General features: G+C 38.4%; 1 protein-coding gene across 2 annotated transcripts in view; it reads right to left on the bottom strand.

The window, feature by feature from the left end:
- The window catches only part of ADAM10 (ADAM metallopeptidase domain 10), a 166,650-nt gene that overhangs the window by 117,010 nt on the left and 26,853 nt on the right, over nucleotides 1-22,787 (bottom strand). For both annotated transcript variants that reach the window (XM_055278361.2, XM_063639017.1), the window contains exon 2: nucleotides 16,237-16,387. In XM_055278361.2, the coding sequence (XP_055134336.1) occupies nucleotides 16,237-16,387 (151 nt within the window). The remainder of the gene's footprint in view (nucleotides 1-16,236; nucleotides 16,388-22,787) is intronic.

Below are 22,787 nucleotides of genomic sequence, written 5' to 3'. Positions count from 1 at the left end.
GGTGTTTATCCAAAGGAAAAGAAATCAGTATGTCAACAGGATACCTGCACTCCCATGTTTAGTGCAGGGCTATTTACAATAGCCAAGATACGTAATCAACTAAGTGTCAACCAACGGATAAATGTTTAAAGAAAATGTAGCATATATACACAATGGAGTACAATTTGACTATTAAAAAAATAATAATAAGGCCTGGAGCGGTGACTCACACCTGTAATCCCAGCACTTTGGGAGGCCGAGGTGGGCGGATCTCTCAAGGTCAGGAGTTTGAAACCAGCCTGGCCAACACAGCAAAACCCCATCTCTACTAAAAATACAAAAATTAGCCAGGAGTGGTGGCGCACACCTGTAATCCCAGCTACTCAGGAGGCTGAGGCAGGAGAATTGCTTGAACCAGGGAGGCGGAGGTTGCAGTGAGCCGAGATCGCACCATTGCACTCCAGCCTGGGCAACAGAGCGAGATTCTGTCTCAAAAAAAAAGAAAAAGAAAAAGAAATCTTATCATCTGCAGCAATATGAATGGAACTAGAGGTCATTATGTTGAGTGAACTAAGCAAAGCACAAAAAGACAAACATCCCATGTTCTCACTCATATGGGTGAGATTAGAAAGTTGATCTCATGAAGGCAGACAGCAGAATGATAGATACCAGTGGCTAGCAAGGGTGCGTGGGTGGGGCTTGAGGGGAGATGAAGAGAGGTTGTTAATGGGTACAAACATACAATTAGATTGAAGTAAAAAGTACGAATGTTTGATAGCAGAGTAGGGTGACTATAGTTAACAACAATACATTGTATATTTCACAATAGTTTAAAAAAAGAAGACTTGAAATGTTCCCAACACATAGAAATAATGAATACTTGAGGTGATGGACACCCCAAATGCTATGACTTGATCATTTCACATTGTATGCATGTAACAAAATATCACATGTACCCCATAAATATGTACAAATATTATGTATTTAAATTTTTTAAAATAATTTTTAAAGGAAAATCATGTGGCTCACGCCTGTAATCCCAGCACTTTGGGAGGCCAAGGCGGGCGGATCACGAGGTCAGGAGATCAAGACCATCCTGGCTAACACAGTGAAACCCCGCCTCTACTAAAAATACAAAAAATTAGCTGGGCGTGGTGGTGGGCGCCTGTAGTCCCAGCTACTCGGGAGGCTGAGGCAGGAGAATGGCTTGAACCCGGGAGGCGGAGCTTGCAGTGAGCCGAGACTGTGCCACTGCACTCCAGCCTGGGCGACAGAGCGAGACTCCGTCTCAAAAAAAAAAAAGAAAGAAAAAAAAGAAAATCATGTCTAAGATACAAAACATTCCCAGTATTGATTTAAATTGGATTAAAACCATATATAAAATCAGTTCTCAAGTATATATGCAGTCAAGCAGCAGTACAGATAATTTAAAAATCAAATTTAAATCATGTATCAAAATTCACTGCTTCTATTAATATCAAAATTAACTTGTATCTAAAACATACATGAACAGAAGAAGGAATGAGGGAGAGCCTAGAAAGCAGGTAAATAGTAGAAAGAAGCCAGAACAAATTAAAGATTGCCATAATCCATAAAATAGTAAAACCACAAATGAATAATCAGGAATTTGACGTAATTTATTCCGTTAACCAGGCCACTGGATTATAATTTTCTAATTTTAATTCTACTATAATCTGACAGTCCACATCTTTATGCTATTTTAGCATTTTATAAAATGTAAATTCTTTACAATATTCCTGTTGCATAACATATCATGAAATAATAATAAAAAGTAGCTGACAGGAAGAACCCAACCATATACTACGTTTTTAGTTTTTTAACAAGTCCTCAATAAAAAGCTATCTGAAAACAACCAGATTCTTTAATTGTTTAGACTTCGGCTCAACAGTCAGAAAAACTGCAGTATATATTGCCTTATAATGATCATTGTATTCCAGGAAAACAATTTGGTGTTCCCTCAAAAAAAAAACAACAAAAAAAACAAAAAACAAATACCATATGATCCAACAATTCCACTTGTAGGTATATACCCAAAGAAACTGAAAGCAGGAACTCAGATAGTTGCACATCAACGTTCATAGCAACACAGTAGCCAAAAAATGAAAGCAACCCAAATGTTCACAGATGAATAGGTTTTTTTTAAAGTATGTATGTATACATACAATAGAATATTGTTCAACCCTAAAAAGCAACCAAATTCTGATTTTTGCTACAACATGGATGAACCCTGAAAACATTATAAGTTAAATAAGTCAGACATAAGTCAGTGAAATAAGTCAGACATTATGGTGAGTGATATGGTTTGGCTCTGTGTCCCCACCCAAATCTCATGTTGAACTGCAATTCCCAGTATTGGGGGGAAGACTTGGTGGGAAGTGATTGGATCATGGGTGCAGATTTCCCCTTTGCTGTTCTTGTGACAGTGAGTGAGTTCTCACGAGATTGTCCCTGCTTCCCCTTCTCCGTCTGCTATGACTGTACATTTCCTGAGGCCTCCCCAGCCATGCCTCCTGTACAGCCTGCAGAACTATGAGCCAACTAAACTTCTTTTCTTTATAAATTACCCAGTCTCAGGTAGTTCTTGACAGCTTGTTTGGGGGTTCTAACAGGGGAGCACAGCTACCCATATACCCTTGACCAAAGACCAGTCCTCCTCTATCGAGGATGATCGTCCTCTTCGACCAAGCATGCAGCTTCAGGAGGGATGCACATGGAGCAGTGAGGGAGGAAGGGGACACCCATCTAGCCAGCCAGATCAGTCGAATCAACCCTGGAGATTAATGGGGTGACAAATGTTGCAGCCAGATTGCTCTCACATCCTCAGGTAGTTCTTTCTAGCAATGTGAGAATGGACTAATACAGTAAGTGAAATAAGTCAGTCATAAATAATCCATGATTCCACGTATATGAGGTACCTAGAATAGCAAACTCACTGGGACAGATAGTAGAATATTTGGTTGCCAGGGACTGGAGGGAGAGAAAAATGCGGAGTCACTGTTTAATGAGTACATACTTTCTGTTTGTGATGATGGATATGGTGATGGTTGCACAACATTGTGCATGTACTTCATGCCATTTAATGCATTCTTTTAACTGATGCCATAATGGGACATAAAGCCCCAACTAATGAACTTTGGCAATACAGAGAGGAAACCAGAGGGCAAAAATCTTGCTCTTTACCACTTAAAAATGGTTAAAATGGTAGCTTTTTATTTTACTACAATAAAAATAAATTTTTAAAAATCATTGCATTCCAAAACGCTGGGGTATAAAATCAAATTGTGTGGCGATCTTTCGTAATGGTTAAAGTCTCAAGGGATTTGGTTGGGATGGTGGTATGTGAAGGTAATGATGAGATTACAACATTCTTCTTAAATGTATACAGTATAGAGGCTTGCAGTTTTCAGAGCACTTTTACATATATTACTGCATCTTACCCTCAGAGTAACAGTACAAAGGAGACACGAGGAATATTTTAATCAAAGGGTATAACTCAAGGTCATAAGACTAAAATTAGGAGTAGAACTCTAGTATTTGGTTGCTGCATATTGCTCTTTCTACTGTATCAAGAATGCCTCTCAAGCATATGATGGAAAAAGACAAGCTAACACATGTGGAGTGTTGTAGTAGTCTTAAAGTAACATCATTAGTCTCCAGCAAGTCACCTTTTAAAATCTGAACAAATGCAAGTAAGATATAGAAATAAAAATTATAACCTAATTTGGCTTTCACTGAAAATTGTGCTTTACAACATCACCACAAAAAACTCTCTTTGATTTTTAATGCTTGAGCCACTTTCAAGACTATGGCTAAACTCTGTACACTACTATGTTTCTTTCAGCAAGTTTAGTTCTTTTTATTATTTTATAATATACTACACTGTCATCAAAAATAAACTGTAGATTTCCCTGAGGAGGTAAGATGTCCTGTATAAAGAACATTATTTCCACTGGGAATGTTTTCCTACCCTCGGATTTAACCACTGCATTGATTTTATGAATCAATAAGTATTATGTTTCCCATCTTGATCATAGTAGTTCTATTATGATTCTTTTTTGGCGTTGGCATTATAGTAAAATTATAAAGAATGGAGTGAAGTTATAGGAGGACAAAATCAGTTTAACAAATGATAGCAAATTTTTAAAATACACCAAACAGATACTGAGTCCCTAGTCTTAGTGCTCTGAATATGCAGTTTTACCACATCGTAGTAATAGCTGGTTTTTCTTTCTCAAGCTTTAGAAAAGCATTTTACATCCAAACCAGACAAATAATAGACATACCAGAACCACCTTAGGTGCAGAGCAACAAAATAAATTATGTTAGGATGTCACTCCATAAGTTTTCAGGAAGGTTATGTACCTTCTACATCTTAATATACAGAAATACTTTCTATAGGTTAGAATAGTTAGAATATAGAGTAGTCCCCTCTTACCCACATTGTCTCAGTTATCCACAGTCAACTGTGGTCTGAAAATAGGTGAGTAAAGGACAGTAACATATTTTGAGAGAGACTACATTCACATAACTTACAGTAGTTGTCATAATTGTTCTTTTGTTATTTGTTATTGTTGTTAATCCCTTACTGTACCTAATTTGTAAACTGAACTTTATCATAGGTATTTATGTATAGGAAAACTTAATATATTTAGGGTTTGGTACTATCCACAGTTTCAGGCATTCATTGGGGAATCTAGAGCGTATCCTCTGCAAACAAGGATGGACTACTGTAGACTAAAACGAAGTTGCCTTTTCCCACAGGGTTGCCATTTTAGCTAAAGATAGTATGGTTCTAATAACCAGAAGAAAACAAGATACAGGGTGCATCCTTTTAACTGAAGTCATAATGGGACATAAAGCCCCAACTAATGAAGTACGTTGCCAATACAGAGAGGAAATTTGAGGGCAAAATCCTTGCTTCGAGGTACTATCAGAGGAATCCAGGAGTCCCAGAGACAAGCACTGTGTTCAGGAATAGAGTTCTATCATACCTAAAATGGAGCAGGCCTATGACAGGCCTGGGTTGGTGGTTACTAGGAGTAACTGTACTTAACTAAGGCATTTCTGATGTTTCCAGATACTCATTTCCTCTTAACTTTCACCTTCTTAATTAAGATGCTTGAGAGAGTCTCCATTCAAATTATTTTTTAAGGTAAGTTGCCAATATTAACACCAAATATTATTTTGAGTCAATTATCTTCCACTAGTATACTTTTTGAAATAGAAAAGTCATTTTTTCAAGTTATCATAGGAAAGGGAAAGGAAAAGGGGAGGGGGAGGGGAAGAGGAGAGGAACGAGAAGGGAAAGGAACAGGTCTGCAGAGGGGGAAGGGTGAAAGGGTAGAGAGTCAGCCAATGTACACCCCACCAGGCATCTTCCACAGAAATTCTAGGGCTCGGCCGGGTACGGTGGCTCACGCCTGTAATTCCAGCACTTTGGGAGGCCAAGGCAGGTGGATCACGAGGTCAAGAGTTTGAGACCAGCCTGGCCAACATGGGGAAACCCCATCTCTACTAAAAATACATAAATTAGCCAGGCATGGTGGCATGCACATGTAATCCCAGCTACTCAGGAGGCTGAGGCAGGAGAATCGCTTGAACCCAGGACACAGAGGTTGCAGTGAGCCGAGATCACACCATTGCACTCCAGCCTGGGTGACAGAGTGAGACTCCATCTCAAAAAAAAAAAAAGGAAAAAAAGAAAAAGAAGAGAAAAGAAATTCTAAGGCTATAAACTTTGGGGGGAAAAAAAAAGCTCAGCCAGGCACAGTAGCTCACACCTGTAATCCCAGCACTCTGGGAGGCTAAGGCCAGATCACCTGAGGTCAGGAGTTTGAGACCAGCCTGGGCAACATGGTGAAACCCCCATCTCTACTAAAAATGCAAAAATTAGCCGGGCATGGTGGCACGCTCCTGTAATCCCAGCTGCTCAGGAGGGTGAGGCAGGAGAATCAATTGAACCTGGGAGGTGGAGGCTGCAGTGAGCTGAGATCATGCTATTGCACTCCAGCTTGGGCAGCAGAGTGAGAGTCCATCTAAAAAAAAAAAAAGAACAAGAACAAGGAAAAGGAAAACACAGTTCCAGGCTTAACTGATGGCCCTGAAGTAAATGAATTACCTCAAAATAGCAAAAATACATAAGCACAAATCTACAAGAGTTCCTAAGGAAGAAAAAGGAAAACTACAACTTAAAATGGGTAACTTCATCCTATGTAAGAAGACAAACAGAACAACAACGTGAGCCTCACATAAAGGAGAGCCAATGGAAAAAACCTGTCATGATGGCATAATTACAGAACACATGATTACACATGTTACACATGACTACAGAATAAGTAGATTTATCTACTGAAAAGAAAAAAGTTTTCTATAAACACTTTCCAACCTCGCACAACTATGTAATTAAATAATTGGCAAGTAAACTACTATATATAAAACATTAAGAGCCTGGTGCAGTGGCTCACACCTGTAATCCTAGCACTTTGGGAGGCTGAGGCAGGTGGACCACTTGAGGTCAGGAATTCAAAACCAGCCTGGTCAATATGGTGAAATGCCATCTCTACTAAAAATACAGAAATTAGCCAGGCATGGTGGTGAGCACCTATAATCCCAGCTACTCAGGAGGCTGAGGCACAAGGATCACTGGAACCCAGGAGGTGGAGGTTGCAGTGAGTGAAGATCACGCCACTGTACTCCAGCCTGGGCAAAAGAGCAAGACTCGGTCTCAAAAAAAAAAAACAAAAACAAAAAAATAAATAAAATAAAACAATGACAGGATTTAAGAATAGAGGGAGACTTCCATTGTTCAGATATCTAATGTAAACCAAATGTATAAAATAACAATCACCTAAATTTACTAATTTAACAAATTGATGAAGGTGGACTTGACCAAGAGCACACAAAATCAGAGTTTAAATCTGAAACAGTCTTTCCGTCACACCAAACTATAATTCCTTGCTTAGGATATATAAGGGAGCCCCCAGGATGGCAAAATGCAGAACATCTTCATGGTGACAGATTAAAAAAAAAAATTGAGGCCACACACGGTGGCTCATACCAGTAATCCCAGCATTTTGGGTGGCTGAGGTGGGAGGATAGCTTGAGCCCAAGAGTTCGAGACCAGCCTGGAAAACACAGCAAGACCCCGTATCTACAAAAAAAATTAAAAATTAGCCAAGCATGATGGCACACATCTATGGTCCCAGCTACTCAGGAGGCTGAAGTGGGAGGATTGCTTGAGCTCAGAAGTTTGAAGTCAGCCTGAGGAACACAGCAAGACCCTGTCATTCATTCCATCCTAAATAAATAATAAAATACCAAACTGGCAATTGATACTGGCATATAACACAACTATTTGTCCCACATCATGATAACTAAGATTCTTGATTTGCTAGACCTTGTGTTTATATTTGATTTGTTGGTTCAATATAGACTATTTTGGAAACTTACTAGTGCAAAGTGATTATAATTTCAGATTTCAGAGATGCACACAAATTAACAACTTTATTCCTGTATACAAGTATCAAAAATGTATGTCAACCTCCAGAGGTACATAATGACTTTAAGAAATTAAAGAGGTTATAATACAATCAACTGAAGAATAAGTATTCAGAAGCTATATCTAAAAGGAACTGTATATATGATGACCAAAGAATCTTTAATCAGTTTAAAGCCATTACACTATAATACAAGGTTTCCCTGATGCTTAATAAAACACACCAAACAAGCATATTCAAATCAATAAACTAAACATATTCAACACAGTTACTATAAAAGATTTTCAGGTGTAATGAAATAGGATAAACATTAAAAGAACCTTTAGTCACATAAAATCCTTGCTGCACCTTTGAGAAAACGCCACAACAACCTTATAAGGAGCTTAACCACTTGAACAACAGAAAAATCCAAGGTTGACTATGAATCTGGATAAAATCTGAGCTAGGGTACTTATCTCACAAAAGATCCAACTGAACATGCAACATTTTAGCATGAAATATAACATAATTAAGAAAAACAATATATAGGCTTTTCTACTAGGCATATACGTAATTTCTGACATTCACTGTCTAGGTCACCAACTCTAGAAACTCTGGCATTAAAAACTACACCACTGGCCAGGCGCGGTGGCTCACGCCTGTAATCCCAAAACTTTGGGAGGCCGAGGTGGGCAGATCATCTAAGGTCAGGAGTTCAAGACCAACCTGGCCAACATAGTGAAACCCCCATCTCTACTAAAAATACAAAAATTAGCCAGGTGTGGTGGTGCATGCCTGTAATGCCAGCTACTAGGGAGGCTGAGGCAGAAGAATTACTTGAACCCGGGAAGCAGAGGTTGCAGTGAGCCAAGATTGCACCACTGCAGGTGACAGAGCCTAGGTGACAGAGCAAGACTGCATCTCAAAAAGTAAATAAATAAAAAATAAAAAATACACCACTAAATAAGCCATCAGATATAAGCCTGTTTTAGATTACCTTTTAGAGGAAACAATTTCTCCAAAGAATTAAAAACAGCCAGAAAAATACTTCTACACTTACTTACATTCCCTTTTCAAAGGAGGAGGGAGAAAGTTGAGTTTATATTTTAAAACAACAACAACAACAAAAACCCTCATTCCCATTCTTCCAGGTAAGCCCCGGTTAGTGCTTAAAAACATGTAAAATAGGCCGGGTGCAGTGGCTCATGCCTGTAATCCCAGCACTCTAGGAGGCCGAGGCAGGCAGATCGTGTTAGGAGATCAAGACCATCCTGGCCAACATGGTGAAACCCCATCTCTAGTAAAAATACAAAAATTTAGCTGGGTGTGGTGGTGCACGCCTGTAGTCCCAGCTACTCGGGAGGCTGAGGCTGGAGAATCACTTAAACCCAGGAGGCAGAGGTTGCATGAGCCAAGATCACACCACTGCACCCCAGCCTGGAAAAAAACGTGGAAAACAAAATTGATATTTCATATTAAAATTATATCTAAGACACTAAACTCAAAGCAATGATCAGCTCCTAATAACCTTTAGTCATATAAAATTCATACACCCTTTTGTCAGAAATATTAGTTACTTTTAGTCATACAAAAATAACATGAACACAGATCAGCTTTTCCTTTTCCTTATGCTTCAGTAAGTAATTCAAGTAGCCATTATCCCTTCAGATTTCTTTACAAACAGCTTTCTTGGGATTTTAATTTCCGTATAAAGAGGAATCAGGCAAGAATAAAGAATACCATATCCTAGAAAATCCAATACTGAGATAAAAAGCAATGTAAAATGTACTTTAACTAACGTATGTTGCACTAGTAGTATGTAGTACTAAATAATATTTATTTAGTACTACACAAAGTAGGTACTAAATAAATATTATTTTCCTTTGGGAATTTTTGCTCAAATTTTGTTGGAAGAGATTTAACTACCATCGGTCTTTTTTAAATTTTTGTTTTTAAACATCTATAACAATAGCATTTTTACACCATTCAAATTTATTCCCTAGCTCTTCTCTATGATCAGGCATTCATTTGTGTTCCCTAGATTCTTACCTCTGCTTCTCAAAGTCTGCTGGTTTGTCTACAGATTAAAAAGTGCCCTACGTTTCTGCTACCTGACTCATGATATAACAGAGATAAAGTCCCAGACATCTCCAGACTAACCCAACTCCAGTCAAGAACCAGTGAAGGGAATATTTATGCCTTTTACAGGTTACCTGGGCCATATTCTTGAAACCTTCATATTTCAGGAGTAGGGAGAACTCAAATCCCAAATCACAAAGAAAACTTCTAACCAAATGTCTAATCATTTGTTTTAAACAGTTTGGAAACTTACTCTTAAGGCTACAGGAAGATTACCTTGTCAATTCAGAAAAAAATAAAGTTGTATATTCTCCAAACAATTATATTGCACTTAAGGAAAGTTTTTGGTTTCTTCTATACTATATACAAATCACGTATTAGATAAAAATCATTTCTGATGTATGGACTGATGTACCCAAATAAATACACAGGCAGAAAAATATGGTTTATTACTGACTAGTGTTTTAATGTTTTAAACTTAGTATACTAATATATTTTGTAGAATTTTAAAGCAGAAAGGAGCTTAAACATTATCTTGTCTAAACTTCAAGGTTTTACTAATGAGGAAACTGAGGCTCAGAAGAACTCTCTAGATTTCACGTCAAGTCAGAAGGAAAGTCAATTAGTCTGAATTAACCACACTACTCGTTTCTCCATCCAGTTTATGACTACTCCAATACATATATAAAATCACAAAATTCTTTACTAAGTGGCTTCCTACTCAAATGCAAAGTTGGTGGCTGTAAGCTACCAACTCTATCAAAGACAGTCAAGTTAGCAAAGTGGTGAGAAGACCAGAAAATAAAGACAAGATGCCTACCCCAAAGTACATAATCCGGAAAACAAGATAGGAAGAATGAAAAGGTTTAAACGTACATATACATACAACAACAAAAATAATTCAATATAATAGTGTATATATACTTCCTACCAAAAAGATAAAGTATATCATAACAGACAATCGTTTTAAGTAAGAGGTCTCAGATACTTCATTTTACTTATTTTTTTAATTATCACTTTGAAACAGTGTTTCAGAAAATTCCTACAAGTTCTATTAGGAAGAAAAAAGAGTGGAGTGATCCCTTATGCTTCTTTTCAATGACAGGTGTAAACAAAAGGCATTAAGTTAAAATATATATATATATACAACATAAGAATCATACTAAAAGCTATAAAAGGGATCATTACAATCTTGCAATGAAGTTTTTCTCATGCTATATTAATAACCTTTGTTAAATCTAAGACAGACATTTATTCTTATTTTCACCTATATCAATATAGGTGATATAGAGATATTCCAACATGTTATATAGAATCAAAACATAAACAATATTAACCTGCATTTTACAAAAACCACGTAAGAAAAATTTCTGGAAATTATAGTATGCTAAAGTACATGATGGTTAAGACAGGAATGGCCAGGCACGGTGGCTCACACCTGTAATCCCAGCACTTTGGGAGGCCAAGGGAACCTGGGCGACATGGCAAAACCCCATCTCTACCAAAAAAAAATATGAAAATTAGCTAGGCATGGTGGTGTGTGCCTGTAGTCCCAGCTTCTCGGGAGGCTGAGGTGAGAGGATGGCTTGAGCCCAGGAGGCAAGAGTTGCAGTGAAGTAAGGTCTTACCACTCTACCCCAGCCTGGGCAACAGAGCCCGGCCCTGTTTCAAAAAAAAAAAAAAAAAAGGCCAGGCGTGGGGACTCACACCTGTAATCCCAACACTTTGGGAGGCCAAGGCGGGCGGATCATGAGGTCAGGAGATCGAGACCATCCTGGCTCACATGGTGAAGCCCCGTCTCTACTAAAAAATAACAAAAAAAAAAAAAATTAGCCGGGAGTAGTGGTGGGTGCCTCTAGTCCCAGCTACTCAGGAGGCTGAGGCAGAAGAATGGCATGAACCCAGAAGGCGGAGCTTGCAGTGAGCCAAGTTCACCCCACTGCACTCCAGCCTGGGTGACAGGGCGAGACTCCGTCTCAAAAAAAAAGAACAAGACAGGAATGGCAAGACAACATGGTATCTAAGAATAAGAGAAGGGAAATTACAAGACAGTCCCTGATACATCACACACTTTCATATGAACATGAGGACTGAGAGAAAACAAATTTCTAACAAAAATCCTGCATCCCACAATATGACAAATCTGCTTACTACTTAATCATTAAGAACTACCAATGAGGATGAGATAGAGTATAAAATATTTAAGAAGAAAATCTGTTTCCTAGTATCTGTGTACTTAAATGTTTTGTTGGTGGTGTTTTGTTTTTTGAGACAGGGTCTCACTCTTGTTGCCCAAGCTGGAGTGCAGTGGCACAATCATGGCTCACGGCAGCCTCAACCTTCCTAGACTCAAGTGATCCTCCCACCTCAGCTTCCCAAGTAGCTGGGACTATAGGCATGCACCACCACACTTGGCTAAATTTCTTCTTTCTGTAGAGTCAGGGTCTTGCCATGTTGCCCAGACTGGTCTCAAACTGCCGGGCTCAAGTGATCCTTTCACCTCAGCCTCCCAAAGTGCTGGGATTACAAGCATGAGCCACTATGTCCAGCAATTCACTCACTCAATATAACTAAAATGACCATCATCTACATAAAAAAGATGAATAAGATTCACACTCTGCACTTCAAGTTCACAAGGAGTAGAGGACATATGCATGTAAATAAAGTTATAATGCAATTAATGCCATAACTGACATATATACAGCATTGCTAAGTGAGCAATCCAGTTCATCAGAACTTAGTGAAGTAATTTCTGAAACTTAGAAAACTGATTCTTAATTTCTCAGCCAAGCTAAGAGATGTATTTTACCCTAATATCTATTATCAAAACAGTTTAATCTTCTAATAAGTATTACTGGAGTTATTTCCTTAATGACTGTGGCACTGACTCAAATGGTACTTTTATTTTCAAACAACTTTAAGCTTTATTTCAAGAGCAACAGCTTTTCATAGAATTCTTGTCTTTTTTTTTTTTTCTGAGATGAAGTCTTTGTCGCCAGGCTGGACTGCAGTGGTGTGACCTCGGCTCACTGCAACCTCTGTGTCCCTGGTTCAAGTGACTGTCCTGCTTCAGCCTCTTGAGTAGCTGGGAAAACGGGTGCATGCCCAGCTAATTGTTTGTATTTTTAGTAGAGACGGGGTTTCACCATGTTGGCCATGATGGCCTCGATCTCTTGACCTTGTGATCCGCCCGCCTCAGCCTCCCAAAGTGCTGGGATTCCAGGCATGAGCCACCGCACCTGGCCATAGAATTCTTAAGAATGGACTTGGGTGGTTTGGAAAAATATAAATGTTTCTTCTTTTAACAGTAACATCTGTAAATATGGCATGTAATATACTCTTTGTTAATCAGAAAACTTGGAAGCCACGCTGAAAGTGTGTTCATGTGCTAAGACATAAACACCACAAAAAATTACTTTAATACTTAAACACACACACACAGAAGCTGTGCTACTACCCAGAAATGTAAGTCACAACTGTATAAGCAAAACCCCTTCCAAGTATATTCTTCTTGGTATGTCTAAGTTAACTGCACAGTATTTAATACATTCTATTATGTGTTTAAAGTATACTGATCAGATTCTAGGGGACTAAAGCCTACTATGTGAATGAAAAAAATAAACTCTACTTGATATTTTTTAAAGGGTGAAATACAGACAACAATTCTAGCCACAATGTATAAGACAGTACAATTTTAAAGGCTGGGCTGTAAGATAGTACACATCTTATAGGCTGGGCTACAAGTAACTCTAACTCCAAGTCATTTCAAAGTTATATTTACTATGTATTGAGCCAATCTACCTAAAAATAAAAATAAAATATATTCATATTAAATACAAAAAATAAAAATTTATAAAAATAAAAATCAAATTGTTATTAACAAATAATAAATAATTTATATATAGATAGAAATACTGTTAGGAGGTGTTATAGTGTACCAAGACTAATATTTGTTAGATGATAGAAGAGGAAGAAAGACCTAGCAGGAAATCTATAATTATACTACTCCAGTCATTTTGTAGGCCTATTTTCAAGGAAAGGGAGGAACAAGATCATTAGCCCATTACATTTTTAAGTAAAGTATTTTAAAAGGTAATTACAATGACCACGGTTTAGGGCACAAATTCTGAGACAGTGTGAATATATAAAACTTGGGAAAACGAACTAAAATATCTGAAATTGAATGAATTCTAGAAAATACAGTAAGTTTGTATAGTTAATTAAGCAGATTTGTGTTAAAAGCACCCTAAAATGGGCCAGGTATGGTGGCTCATGCTGTAATCCCAGCACTTTGGGAGACTGAGATGAGTGGATCACTTGAGATCAGGAGTTCGAGACCAGCCTGGCCCACATGGTGAAACCCCGTCTCTACTAAAAATACAAAAATTAGCCGGGCATGGTGGCGCACACCTGTAGTCCCAGCTACTTGGGAGACTGAGGCAGGAGAATCACTTCAACCCAGAGGCTGCAGTGAGCCGAGACAGTACCACTACACTCCAGCCTAGGCAACAGAGCAAGACTCTGTCTCAAAAAAAAAAAAAGAAAAAAAAAAAGTACCCTAAAATGACCCGTATAAATGAGACCACATTACATGAGATTTCCTGGTTTCAGGTCCTTTTTTAGTGCCTCAGCAAGAAGTTCTCCCTCCTTTGAATATCTACAGCATTTTATCTGTAATGTAACACATCACATGTGTCTTATACAATAACAGGCACATCTAACTGCTCCTATGAGATCTATGTTTGATTTATGTTTCTATCACCCACAGTCTACACTATGTAACTTTTCACTAGCAGTCAATAAACATTTTTTGGACAACTACATGGCAGCCCACTCACTCATGCAAACTCTCTCGCCTTCCCTGCTCTCTCTCACTCACTGACACACACACAAAGGAGCTAGGGATTTAGTTTTGCCATTTATTCAATATGAATTACATGACATAACTAACAAAAATCTAATTATATAATAAGAATAGATATTCAAGCCAAAAGCAGCTAAAATCTTTTCCTTTTGGCAGTCAAACCATATTTGGTATATATTAATATAATTAATAATAGTATATTTTGAGATGCTCATTAAAAACAGTAAGACTAATGATTGCTTGTAATTTCATAGTACATAAATACACTAAAATATTTATCTAGAAGACCCTGAAATAAATCTTTTTCCCTCCTTCAAATAAAGAAGATTTTATAACTTCAAAGTAATTTTTTCAACAATAATCATTACTTTTGTAATATGGAAAATACATTAAGTGACATTTATTTTCATGTACAAAATACTTTAAGTTTCACAGCATTCCTAATTATCTGATTTTTCATCCATTAAAATGTTTAAGCACATATACCATATGTGCAATATAATGGACAATATCAAATAGTAGCCAGGATGCCTGCCTGCGAGGAACAGAAAACACGGTTATGGAAAAATTAACAAGAAGTACCCACAAAAAGGAAGAGAGCACAAATGAAGATGCCAATGATTCAGATAAGTAATTTTAAAGTTTAGACGGAATTAAAAAGTAAAGTGTCTAAGAGGCAGAAGTTGAATTGTACATTAAAAGATGATCAGGATTTAGGACAAATGACACAGAACAAAGTTTACGTGGTATATTCAGAGACTAGAAGATCATTCTGGGTGAAATACACACTTGATGCTGGCAAGTAAAACAAAGTAAGTTTAGAATAATAGACTAGGATTAATTTACAGAGAAACTTAAAAGTCAAATTAAGAAAATCTGGCTAACAATCATTAATTGAAGACTTTAGATCAATAAGCTGACATGAAAAAAGAAGTATTTAGAGAAAAGTCATCTCATAGCAGTAGGATAGCTTCAATGATAAACAGAGTGGAAGCTGGGAAACTTATTAGGAAGTGAACACTACAGTAATCAATCAGGGTTACATCAGTACAAAAAGTACAAAAGGAAGAGATTTAATAATTACACATAAGACAGAGAGGGCTTCACAAAGATCTCCAAGATTCTGTAAATTTCCCTAACAGATAGAGAAAAAATAAAGGGTGTTTAACCAGGTCTCGGTAAAATCAGTGCTGTGTAAGTTATTTAACTTCTCTGAGCCTTAGTTTCCTCAGATATAAAAAGCTATTTACCTCTGTCCGGATGTTGAGAAGATTAAACAAGAAAATGCATATAAAGCATCTAGAACACAATAGGTACTCAATAAGTGATTTTTTTTAACCTCTCTCCCTTGACTCCCCTTTATTACTTAACAATTCTGTTTGAGAACTGAACAACACAGCAGGTAATCTGTCTACCAGCTGTCATTTTAGAACTGGTAAAACTGAGTAAATGATGTATTCAATGGCATACAAGTAGTTACCTTCACTGCTGGCACCAGTAGAGATATATTGACCGTAAAACATATAAAAGGTAGTCAGAAACTATGAACACAGAATCTTCTTTAAAGACATATCTTTTACTAATATAAGATCTGATTCATAAATTCAAAAACATTTAAATCTGTTTCCTCAACAATATAAAAGGGCAATCCATTTTAAAATAAGTTTTCTTTTAATGCATATACCAAATTCCAGTGGAAATGGAATTTCCAAATGAAGACCTTGCATTAGAGAAGGAAAATTAAGGATATAAATCTCCTCTTTAACTTAGATTGAATATAGAGGAACTTCAGACACAGTCAGCAGTAAATTTACTCACCTTCCATGGGCATGGAAATCTAGACGTAAAAACTGGTCCTCATGTGAGACTGCTCTTTTGGCACGCTGGTGTTTTTGGTGTAATGAATCCACATTGTAAGATAATCCTTCATAATGTCTGATATATTTATTCAAAGGATTCCCATACTGACCTATAAAAAATAAACAACAGTCTGAATTAGTATCATCTTGAAGACCCCTTCTAGTTCTAACATGATTATTCAAGTATCTATGAATATGTATGAAACAACTTCTCCCTAATCCCAGCACTATTATGAATTCTGCATTAATATTAACACATATATTATTAAACCTTATTGTGACGGTAATTCCAACCGCACACACAAGTTTGGATGTTAGCCATAGGTTTGTTTTAGATGTCCTTTATCAGGCTGAGCAAGTTCTCTTCTATTCACATTTTGCTGATAAAAACTATCAGGACCAGGTGCAAGGGCTCACTCCCGTAATCCCAGCATTTTAGGAGACTGAGATGGAAGGACTGCTTGAGGCCAGGAATTCGAGAACAGCCTGGTCAACATAGTGAGACTTCATCTCTAATAAAAATAAAAAATAAAATAAAAAGTATAAAAATAAATAAAAAGTTAAAAAAAAAAAACTATCGGGAACAAACGCTTATTTCTGTACCTGCTCTTTCTGCAGCTATTAAGATGATATTTTTCTTTTTAATTTATTAATATGGTGAATTAAATTTACTGATTTTTGAATGTTAAGCCAACCTTGCATTACTGAGATAAACCCTACTTGGTCATGTTGTCAGATTCAATTTACTGTAATTTTGTTTAGAATTTTGTTTTCTGTGTTCAGGGGATATACTGGCTTACAGTTTTCTTTTCTTGTATTACCTTTGTCAAGTTTTGGTATTGGGGTAAAAAAAAATGTGTTGAGAAGTATTACCTCTTCTTCAATTCTCTGGACAAATTTATGTAGAATGAGTGCTCAGTCTGGGGCTAATTATTTCCCACTACTGAGGCAAGACCTATCTCAGTAGTCTACCCAATGCTCCATGAACTGAGTTTTTCCAGTCTACCTGGTAAGAAAAGGCACTACTTATAGCCTTATCTGAGCACCAGGTACCGTTCAATCTAATCTTTTGGGATGATTATTTAGCCTCAGGTAGTTTCCACATATGGGCTGATTAGAGCTCTACTAAACACTACAGTGGAAGCCACTGCAGATCTCAGGGATCCTCTGTGCAGCTCTCTCTTCACCCTGATATTCTGTCTGTGAACTCCAGCCACTTTGGTCTCCCCTGACCCTCAGCTTCATCTCTTCAACTGAGGAAGTTCCCTGGACTCTACCTAGGTTCCCTCTCATAGCACCACAACCCAGAAATCTCTCAAGGCAGAAAGTTGGCACAATCAAAGGGCCAGCCTTACTGTTTCCCCTCTCAGGGTCCTTCATTACCTGATGACCAATGCCTTAAAAACTATTGTTTCACTGGGCGCGGTGGCTCACGCCTGTAATCCCAGCCCTTTAGGAGGCCAAGGCAGGTGGATCACCTAAGGTCAGGAGTTCGAGACCAGCCTGACCAAGATGGTGAAACCCTATCTCTACTAAAAATACAAAAACTAGCTGGGTGTGGTGGTGGCTGCCTATAAACCTAGCTACTCAGGAGGCTGAGGCAGGAGAATCGCTTGAACCCAGGAGGCGGAGATTGTAGTGAGCCGAGATCACGCCATTGCACTCCAGCCTGGACAACGAAAGTGAAACTCCGTCTCAAAGAAAAAAAAAAAAAAATTGTCTTTCTGTATTTTTCCTGGTTTCCTTGTTTCCTTTCATGCAGGAAAGTAAATTTAATCCTTATTTCTCCATCTTCAAGAGAAGCAAAAAAATAAAGTGATTCTTGACAAATCAAGTAAAATTTTTAACTAAAGAAAATTGTCCTCTTCTATAAAACAAGTAAGTTGTCTAAAAATGGTTCATCTGTTATCTAACACTAAATTCTGTGATCCAACAATAAATTTTCTGTTTATGCACTATGTGGTTAAGGGCATAAACTCTGATGTCAGATTTTCTGGGTTCAAGTTCTAGGATTTGTTAGACAACAGTATGAATACACTTAACACTACTGAAGTGTCTACTTAGAAGCGGTTAAGACAGTACATTTTACCTTAAGCATTTTTCACTAGAATAAAAAAAAATGATCTGGGTTTGGATACCACTACCAGTTGTTTCCCAGATCAAATAGAAATCTACTCAGGTTCAGTCTCCTATCCATAAAATGAAGAGACTAGAGTAGCTCTCTCTTAAGACTCAAAGATTAAATGATTTAAATCATGTGTGACAATTAATATTAGAGAGCCTACCAAAGAGGCAAGGTTCAATAAATTATCCATCATCATCATCTCTTCCCCCTTCCTCCTTTTCTTCCTTCTCCCACATTTGCCTTTCAGACCAATATACACACACTGAAGCCAAGAATTCAGGAATAAAAAATAAAACTGGGTTGAATTCTGACACTTCTTAGCCATAACCACATGAGCTAAGTAATTATTTAACTTTTTTAAATCTCAGGAGGTGGTTTTTTAATCTGTAAAATGGAGACAATGCCTACCTTAAATGCATGCAAAATGCTTACGAGCACAAAGAATGGCATAAAAGGACAATTCAACTTAAACTATTATTGAGTTACTTCCTCCTCTTGAACGCACTCTCTCAAGAGAGGTGAGAGGAATGAGTCCAAAACTATCTTCACAAGTAGCAAAGAAATTACAGTGAAGCCAACGTCTAAGAGATGATAAAACCCACTGGCATGGAACTTTTTTTTTTTTTTTTTGAGACAGAGTCTCGCTCTGTCACCCAGGCTGCAGTTCAGTGGCACAATCTCGGCTCACCGCAAGCTCCACTTCCCAGAGTTCACGCCATTCTCCCGCCTCAGCCTCCCTAGTAGCTGGGACTACAGGTGCCCGCCACCACGCCTGTCTAATTTTTTGTATTTTTAGTAGAGACAGGGTTTCACCATGTTAGTCAGGATGGTCTCGATCTCCTGACCTCATTATCCACCCACCTCAGCCTCCCAAAGTGCTGGGATTACAGGCATGAGCCACCGCGCCCGGCCTAGCACAGAACTTTTAAAAATCAAGACTAAATAATGGAATCAAATATACCAATGCATCTTCTGTATCCTTTAAACATACTTATAAATGTAGTGTACTTGAGTTTAGCAAAAAAGAAGAAATCAAGAATGGGGAAGTATGAGAACTTTTGAATAATTTCTTTCATTTTGAAAATTTCCACTGGATTACTGAATTGGATTTAAGTTGTCTGAGTTGCCATAGCACAAGCTTGGCTTTGCAGAACTGTGGATTCCACTCCTTTTTCAGCACCAAAGGCGTCAAGCCGGTTTTTATTTCTGTCTCTGGTGCTTAAATCAGGAAAAAGTCAAGTTTTTAAGTCACAGTTCAGATGAAGTATTTTGTCACTTCTGATGACTTAAAACAATAACTATTGCTGTTCTGAAGCACTCATGACAAAAGCTCAATGATTTACACAGCTGAAATTCTACTGAGAGAGTTATTAAACAAAGTCATCTTTTCTCTGTCCCACACACAAATAAATTTTATAAAAGCAACATAATATTCACTTTCACTGGCAAAAGACCTGAGTAATGACTTTCTGAATCTTTGTAATTGAGATAGAACATGATTCACAGCGTTTAATTGGGAAAGCTAAAAACACTTCCCAGGAACATACAGTTACCAAGTCCATCTCATTATCATCTTCTATATAAGACCTATGAATGTTTATCTTAATTATGCCTAAATATCAGTATTTGTGTAATCTCAGTATTGCGAAAAAAAAACTTACATTAAGATAATGTATGAAATCGAATTACATAATTTCTATTCCCCAATACTTAATGAAGAGGGAAATAAGGGGGCCATGTGTATAGGATAAAGCAGTCTACCTGCCCCTCTGCCCCCACCCCACACATACACAGAACAAACTTCAAGAACTGAAATCAGGTCAGATGCAGTAGCTCACACCTGTAATCCCAATACTTTGGGAGGCCAGAGTGAGGATCACTTGAGTCCAGGAGTTCAAGATCAGCCCAGGCAACACAGAAAGGCTCCTGTCTCTACAAAAAATTAAAAACTAGCCAGGTGGCCAGGCGTGGTGGCTCACACCTGTAGTCACAGCACTTTGGGAGGCTGAGGGGGATGAATCGCTTGAGGTCAGGAGTTCAAGACCAGCCTGGCCAACATGGTGAAACCCCACCTCTGCTAAAAATACAAAAAATAGGTGGGCATGGTGGCAGGTGCCTGTAATCCCAGCTACTCGGGAGGCTGAGGCAGGAGAATCGCTTGAACCCGGGAGGCGAAGGTTACAGTGAGCCAAAACCATGCCATTGCAATCCAGCCTGGGTGACAAGAGAAAATTCTGTCTGAAAAAATAAATAAATAAATAAATATATATATATATATATATATATATATTAGGCCGGGCACGATGGCTCACGCCTGTAATCCCAGCACTTTGGAAGGCCAAGGCGAGCGGATCACCTGAGGTCAAGAGTTCAAGGCCAGCCTGGCCAAACATGGTGAAACCCCCGTCTCTACTAAAAATACAAAACATAGCCTGGCGTGGTGGCATGCATCTATACCACCAGCTACTCAGGAGGCTGAGGCAGGAGAATCACTTGAACCCGGAAGGTGGAGGGTGCAGTGAGCCAAGATCGCACCACTGCACTTCAGCCTGGGCAACAAGAGCAAAACTCTGTCACGAAAAATAATAATAAATAAAAATAAATAAATAAATAATAAATAAAAATTAGCCAGGTATGATGGCATGCACCTGTAATCCAAGTTACCCAAGAGGCTGAGGGAGTATCACTTAATCCCAAGCGTTCAAGGCCACAGTGAGCTATAATAACGGCCACTGCACTCCAGCCTAGGTGACAGAGACCCTATCTCAAAAAAAAAAAAAGAAAATAACTGAAATCAAATAAAAAAAGATAAGCAATTTGGCTGATACATGCTCATGAGTGTCAATTCTCTTCCCAACTTCATGCTCTGTAACATTATGTTGGTAGCTTGAAATCAGCCATAAAGGGAGTATTTACACCACCACAGAAGCTGACATTGAAAAGGCTACAAATTCGAGAATTTTTTTTTTTTTTTTTGAGACAAGGTCTCACTCTGTTGCCCAGGCTGGAGTGCAGCAGCACTATCAAGGCTCACTGCAGCCTTGACCTCCAGGGCTCAGGTGATTCTCCTACATCAGCCTTCCCAGTAGCTCAGGCTACAGGCACGCACCACTATGTCTGGCTAACTTTTGTATTTCTTGTAGAGACAGGGTCTCACTGTGTTGACCAGGCTGGTCTCAAACTCCTGGGCTCAAGCGATCCTCCTGCCTTGGCCTCCTAAAGTGCTGGGATTACAGGTGTGAGCCACCATACCCAGCCAAATCAGAGGATTTTTTTTTTCTTCTTTCAAGAGAGTGTGCTAAATACAACACTGGTCATAACCTAGTAAGATAATCTTTCAAACAGGCAGCCAAGGAATGAAACAATATTTTAATGAAAATGTGGAAAAGCATGGCACACTGGACTTCTGATGTTGCCCCTAGCCCTCAGATGCCACACAATTCACTTATTTAAAAATCTCAAGAGAATGGAGTCCTGGAATTCTCAAAAAAATTATATATGATCACGGCCCCATGACTGCAGAAAAGTGAATAAAACACAAAATAATCAGCCCTTCAAACAATGATTTGAAGGTGGAAAAAAATACACTGGTATCAGAGGCAGAAAGAAAAAAGAAATCACAAGCCGGGTGTGGTGGCTCATGCCTGTAATCCCAACACTTTGGGAAGCTGAGGTGGGTAGATCATATGAGGTCAGGAGTTTGAGACCAGCCTGGCCAACAGAGTGATGAAACCATAGTGAAACCCATAATCTCTACTAAAAATACGAAAAAATTAGCCTGGCATGGTGACAGGCGCCTGTAATCCCAGCTACTTGGGAGGCTGAGGCAGGAGAATCTCTTGAACCCGGGAGACAGAGGTTGCAGTGAGCCAAGGTCACACCACTGCACTCCAGCCTGGGCAACAAGAGTGAGCCTCCATCTCAAAAAAAAGGAAAAAGTCACCCACTTTATATCATAGCAAAAAGAATACATGGGCAGAGAAGAGCCATACAACCATGAACATAACATTGTAAAAACACACTAGAGAAAAAAAACCATGAAAGAAACAATAAAAAGAAAATAGAAAAAGAATCCAATTGAGAAGAAAACAAACGACATTTGGAAACAATCCTAGACAAAGCAGAATCAGTCTTAGATGATATTAAGAAATTCATATTGGCCAGATGCGATGGCTCACACCTGTAATCCCAGCACTTTGGGAGGCCGAGGCAGGTGGATCACCCAAGGTCAGGAGTTCAAGACCAGCCTGGCCAACATGGTGAAACTCTGTCTCCACTGAGGAGGCTGAGGCAGGAGAATTGCTTGAACCCAGGAGGCAGAAGTTGCAGTGAGCCGAAATTGTGCCATTGCACTCCAGCCTAGGCAACAGAGCAAGACTCTGTCT

This window comes from Symphalangus syndactylus, chromosome 5 (genome assembly GCF_028878055.3).
Source record: "Symphalangus syndactylus isolate Jambi chromosome 5, NHGRI_mSymSyn1-v2.1_pri, whole genome shotgun sequence".
NCBI lineage: Eukaryota > Metazoa > Chordata > Mammalia > Primates > Hylobatidae > Symphalangus > Symphalangus syndactylus.
The sequence above is the reverse complement of the archived record's forward strand: the minus strand, read 5'-3'. Positions and strand labels throughout refer to the sequence as shown.